The 5496-nt window shown below is 39.8% G+C and overlaps 1 protein-coding gene across 1 annotated transcript; it reads left to right on the top strand.

Annotated features, from left to right (window-relative positions):
• The first annotated feature begins 424 nt into the window (after positions 1-424).
• On the top strand, positions 425-4809 carry LOC107013296. The gene is made up of 2 exons (XM_015213242.1): positions 425-509; positions 4166-4809. Exons 1-2 carry the CDS (start codon positions 425-427, stop codon positions 4807-4809), a joined length of 729 nt encoding a protein of 242 aa, XP_015068728.1.
• Positions 4810-5496: the final 687 nt, after the last annotated feature.

The raw sequence follows: 5496 nt of genomic DNA, 5'->3' as shown, positions 1-5496 counted from the left end.
AAGAGGTCAACGATGCCGGTCTCGTTTGGGGTCTAGATTTCGATCGTGACAAAGTTGGTATCAGAGAGTTAGGTTAAATTCCAAGGGTAATAAGTTCCCATCAACCACATTGAGTAGTTTCTCAGTCATGGTAGTGAAGTGAACCACTATCCTGAATTAGAGACTGCAGGATGCGTAGGAAAATCCCCTTCTTCTGATCTTATCGTGCCTTCTCTAATCAATGATTTCTTGGTGTTATGAGTGTATTTGACATCAATTCTTATCTTTTTAAGAAAATGAACACAAGAAGGAACACTGGTCGGGGGAGAGGAGAAGTAGCTGCTGGGGGCAACCAAGTTCCACCTAGGCTCCAGCTGTAGGAGTGGCCATGCTAGTTAACCCATATGGGTTGACTGATACGGAGGTGCAGACCGCTTTGGCATAGATGGATCAAGCCATCACTGTGCAGGCCCAGGATATGACGGCCCAGGATAACAGGAAGGAGGTTCAGCGGGAGAAACCACCAGCACGTAGCATGACAGACAGACTATAGGACTTCACGAGGATGAATCCTTTGATTTTCACTGGGTCCACGTTACGACCAGAATCTAGACCCAAGACGAGATCGGCGTCGTTGACCTCTCAGAGGTCGCAGACAAGCCTACATACGTTATTCTTACTCCTCCTAGGTTAATTTTAGCAGAAAAATTGAACATTTTATTTTCTTATTTCATGATAAACATTTTGAAGTTAACATCATAGGCGTTCACAACTCAACCATCTAATATACAGATAATCAAATGAAGGAAACAATTCACAATTGCATTAAAAGTATTTTTGCCAAAATGGCACCAATACAAGTCTGAAACTAAAGTTGAAAGAAACACTAGTGGAACATGGTCCACTAGCTAAAGCCTACATCTAAGCTAGATAATAACAGTAGACAGCCTCGAAAGCATGAGGGCCTACCAAGTCCTGATGAAAGCTCCACGTCCGGATAGATGCAACCTCGTACTGTAAGATCTAACGTCCACCTGTGCCTGCACCTAAAAGTAGATATTTGTATGGAATTAGTACACACTTGTACTAAGTATGGGTATATGCAAGCACACACAAAGGAAATGCATGAGAAAGAATATCTCTTTCCTAACAACATGATTAATGGAAAGTCAAGTCAGTGGACTTGCAAAATTTGGATCATGGAAGTAAATGGACCTGCCAAATTTGGATTTGGAAAGTCATGTCATGAGTGTAACATGCATCATCAAACATATCATTTTCCAAACAGCACATAACATATTTCACATATTATATCACGTAGTTCATATCATTCTTTCATATGTCGTGAGACCTTGGGATCATGGACTTGACATTAGGACTTGCCAAAATGAGGGCTTAACATATGGGACCTCAAACGGGGATCCTTTTTAGCAAACACAAAGTCTGCTTCATCCATTCATACGTACTTCATTTTTCATTCTTTCATATACTAGTGAAATAACCAGTCATACCTGGGATGTAGTTTAAGACTCTAATCGGGTTTGTTGTGCAATGACCAAGAATAACCTAGCGTCATTACTTTAAGTCTAGCTCACCTCTTGATTAACCGATCCTTACACCTTTGATATCGTTCATTTCATTATGTGCATCATTTGAGGCTGACCTCATTCATTCTTTGGGAACCTTAACTTTAATCGACATAGATCATGTGAGCATTATGAAATCCAGTGTCTGCCCCACACCAAAGAGAAATGGAATCACCGGCCAAAGTGACCCAAAACAAGCTAGCGTATATAGGGAATTTAACCCTGCTAGATCCCTATATTGGCAGCATAGGTTCAAAGACTAGGAGATATAAGGAGACCCATACCCAACATACCGGATAGTCTTATCTCATGAGAGTTACATGAACCTCCGCCATTCTCGAAAGAAGGCATCAACGCTCATAGCTAGTCTATCGGTGCTCAGTATAAAGTTCCATTTCATTCAACTCATACGTCATAGAAGCTGGCTTCTATTATGAGGACATTATAGCTCAATAGATGATTTCTCATCTCATCATTAGTATTGAGTGTGTTAATCTCAATACTTTCATTAGAGTGTTCATAGAGAGTGATCTCTTCATTAACTTTACACTCTCATAGGTGAGTACGTTTTGGTAACATTTACTTAGGCTCACTTGAGATTGCTCCCATCTTTTACATTAGCCTCATATCATGTTGTCACCACATTCATTAACATTAGCACATTTGCTCTTCATAATTACTCACTCCTTTTTACTTGAATGTTCATTTCATCATATGCCAATGCACTTGGCCATTTAGTGTGTTTCACACTCTTACTTAATCCTTCTAGGGATTCATCATTTCATTGTTAATTTCGTCATATGCCAATGCACTTGGCCATTTAGTGTATCTTACACTCATACTTAACCCTTCTAGAGTTTCAATATTTCATTACATACATCTTAGGTTCACTTATTTTTAATCGTATGCTAGACTTATGGGTCAATACATTCAAGCCATGAGGCTTCATTCATAGTTCGTTAAGTGACTCATATCTTCCTAAGATTATATAGTACAAGACTTATGCATCTTGTATGTATGCCAAGATCTCGATTTTGATCTAAGTAGGTGGCATTATTCTTGAACATTTAATTCACGTATGACTTATTTGTCAATACGGAATTTGGGCAAGGGAACCCAAGTTAGAACCTGTTGGACAATACATACATTTTTCCTTGACTTTAGTTTTTGTTTTCATGACATTGGGACCCTAGATCGATCCCCAGCATCAATATTCTATCTTTATTTTTCTCGTTGGATTCTCCTCTTATTGGACCGAAGGGTTGTGGGATCGAACCCCCACAACCCCTTTTTATTTTTCATTTAAAATTTGTATTGTCAAATTCTCCTAGACTAGGAGGTTGTGGGATCGAACCCCCATAACCTCTTTTTATTTTATTCTTCATTTCGCTGGAATGGGGAGGTTGTGCGTTCGAACCCCCATAGCCTCCATAATTTATTGTTATTAAACATTTGCCTTAGTTATGCATAGGCAGTGATGTTTTGGGATCTAGCCCCCACAGCCTCACTTTATTTTCTTATTTAATACTCCCATTCTCCTTTCCATCCTTGAGGTAGTGGGTTCGATTCCCACGCCTCACATTTGTTTTTTTTAATTTCACTTCCATTCATTCGCTTCCTGGAGGTCGTGGGTTCGATTTCCACGCCTCCCAGTTTATTTATTTAAATTTTTTCTCTCTCCTTACTCGCTTGACCACCCCATTTCGAATCCCCCTAACCCCTTTTTCCTTTTTTTTTCTACTTGCGAAATTAAGTTATTATACGGGTGAGGTCACAGGTTCAAACCCTAGTGGCCTCACCCCTTTAAAAACAATTAAATTTCTAGATTTCCCTTCTACACTTTTTCCTAAGCGAAGCTAGTAGTTGTTGCTTGAAAATTAGTCATTTTATTAGCTTATGTTCACCAATATTTCCACTTGAAAACTTAGGAAAGTTCATGGATCATTTAACACCTTTTTGGGGTGTATTTCATGCATTCGTTTACACAATCTTAGGTGTAGATTCGTTGTTGTTTTAGCTGCACTTTCCACTTAAAATCAGTCACATACACCTCATATGAACATTACAAATTACACATTTCATGGACGTTAATTTCAGCCATCAAACTAACCACTTTAAGACTTCAAAACGGATAGCAACAACAATAAACATTTACATATTGCACCACATCATTCTCGGTTGACATCATTGAACATGCTTGCTATTTTTAAACACAAATCACAAAGAACATCATATTTCTCACTTAAATACCAGCAATCATACCAACAACATGATTTCTAACGTAATTTAGATTGAAATCGGAAGGAGACTAGGGACAAGGAGTTCAACATTCAAGGGAACAGCCCTAGTTTTATACGTTGGACTTTTGTATAAAGAAATTCCTCTTAGAGAAAGGATTCCGAGAGAGAAAACCCATACCTGTTCTTGGTTTTGTTCAACAATCAAGTTGCTACCCAGAATCACTCTCTAAAACTCACGCCCAAGCCAAGTTTTTAACACAAAGTTTTTGACGAAAGGACTCCTCTCTTTGCCTAACGTTTTTGGTTCTGTTTGAATAAGCTTTTAAACGTGAAAGTTCTTAAAGTGTTAAGAAATCTTAGTTGCTGATCAGTTCTTGTATTTTTCTAGCAGAGAGAACTTGAAAGAGTGGAGAAAACGTGAGAGAGATGAGCGTGAGAGAGTGTTAAAAGAGGTGAGCAGGTTCCTTACACGGATATCAGAGGAATTGGAGGAGGAGTGTCGGGCTGCAATGCTTCATGATAGCATGGACTTATCCAGGCTGATGGTGCATGTCCAGCAGGTCGAGGACAACAGGAAGAAGAGGAGAGTCCGTGAGGTCAGGAGGCCTAACCCTTTTGACCAGACAGGTTCCAGCAGAGGTTGTGGCAGGAGCACTTTTGGAGTTCGTGATCAGCCCAAATTTAAGAAGGGGCATCAGAGTTTAGGGAAATCTAACTCTAAGAGGAGTGCAACACACAAAGGAGGCAGACCCCAGCCAAAGAAGGGCAATGGAGGTGATGTGCAGCGTTCAAGAAAGGAATGTGGCAATTGTGGCCATATTCACAGCGGAGAGTGCAAAATTGGCACAAATGCCTATTTTTGTTGCGGAAAGAGCGGACACATGGTCATGGACGGTCCACAGAATAGGGGTCAGGCTGGAGGTAATGCTCAGTCTAGTCCTAATCCCCAGAGTGCTACTACAGCCGAGCCTCCTAAGAGGAGCATATTCTACGCGTATGAATGAATGAAGCATACTCTGTGTTTGCTAAAGAAGGCTCCCTAGTTGAGGTCCCGTATGTTGAGCCCTCATTTTGGGAAGTCCTAATGTTAAGTTCATGATTCCAAGGTCTCATGGCATATGAACGAACGAAATGAAATATGATATGTGCTATATGCAATATGTTATGTGCTATATGCAATATGTTATGTGCTATATGCAATATGTTATGTGCTGTGTGCAATATGATATGTATGATGATGCATGTTACTCTCATGGCATGACTTTCCTAATTCGATTTTGGCAAGTCCACTGACTTGACTTTCCATAACTCATATAGTTAGGAGAGAGGTTTTCTAAATCATGCATGTCCGTGGTGTGTGCATGCATATACCCATACTTAGTACAAGTGTGTACTAATTCCATACATTTATCTACCTTTAGGTGCAGGTGCAGCTGGACGTTAGAACTTACGAGTCGACACATAAGTTATTCGGACGTGGATCGTTCATCCGGATTTGGTAGGCCATCGTGCTTTCGAGGATGCTTACTGGTTTATTCTAGCGTAAATATAGGCATGAGCTAGTGTAGTATGTTCCACAAGCGTTTCTTTCGTATTAACTTTCAGACATTGTATTGGTACCATTTTGGAAATCTATATTTATGATGATATCTTTCATTTGATTATCTTGATTTAGATGGTTGTTGTGAACG

Source organism: Solanum pennellii, chromosome 3 (genome assembly GCF_001406875.1).
Source record: "Solanum pennellii chromosome 3, SPENNV200".
NCBI lineage: Eukaryota > Viridiplantae > Streptophyta > Magnoliopsida > Solanales > Solanaceae > Solanum > Solanum pennellii.
Note: the sequence above shows the minus strand (reverse complement) of the source record. Positions and strands in the feature narration are given on the sequence as shown.

Coding starts and splice junctions, on each gene's coding strand:
- LOC107013296 (XM_015213242.1), top strand. CDS start 425: ATGGATCAAGCCATCACTGTGCAGGCCCAGGATATGACGGCCCAGGAT. Junction 510..4,165: donor GCGGGAGAAACCACCAGCAC/GTAGCATGACAG, acceptor AAGAAATCTTAG/TTGCTGATCAGTTCTTGTAT.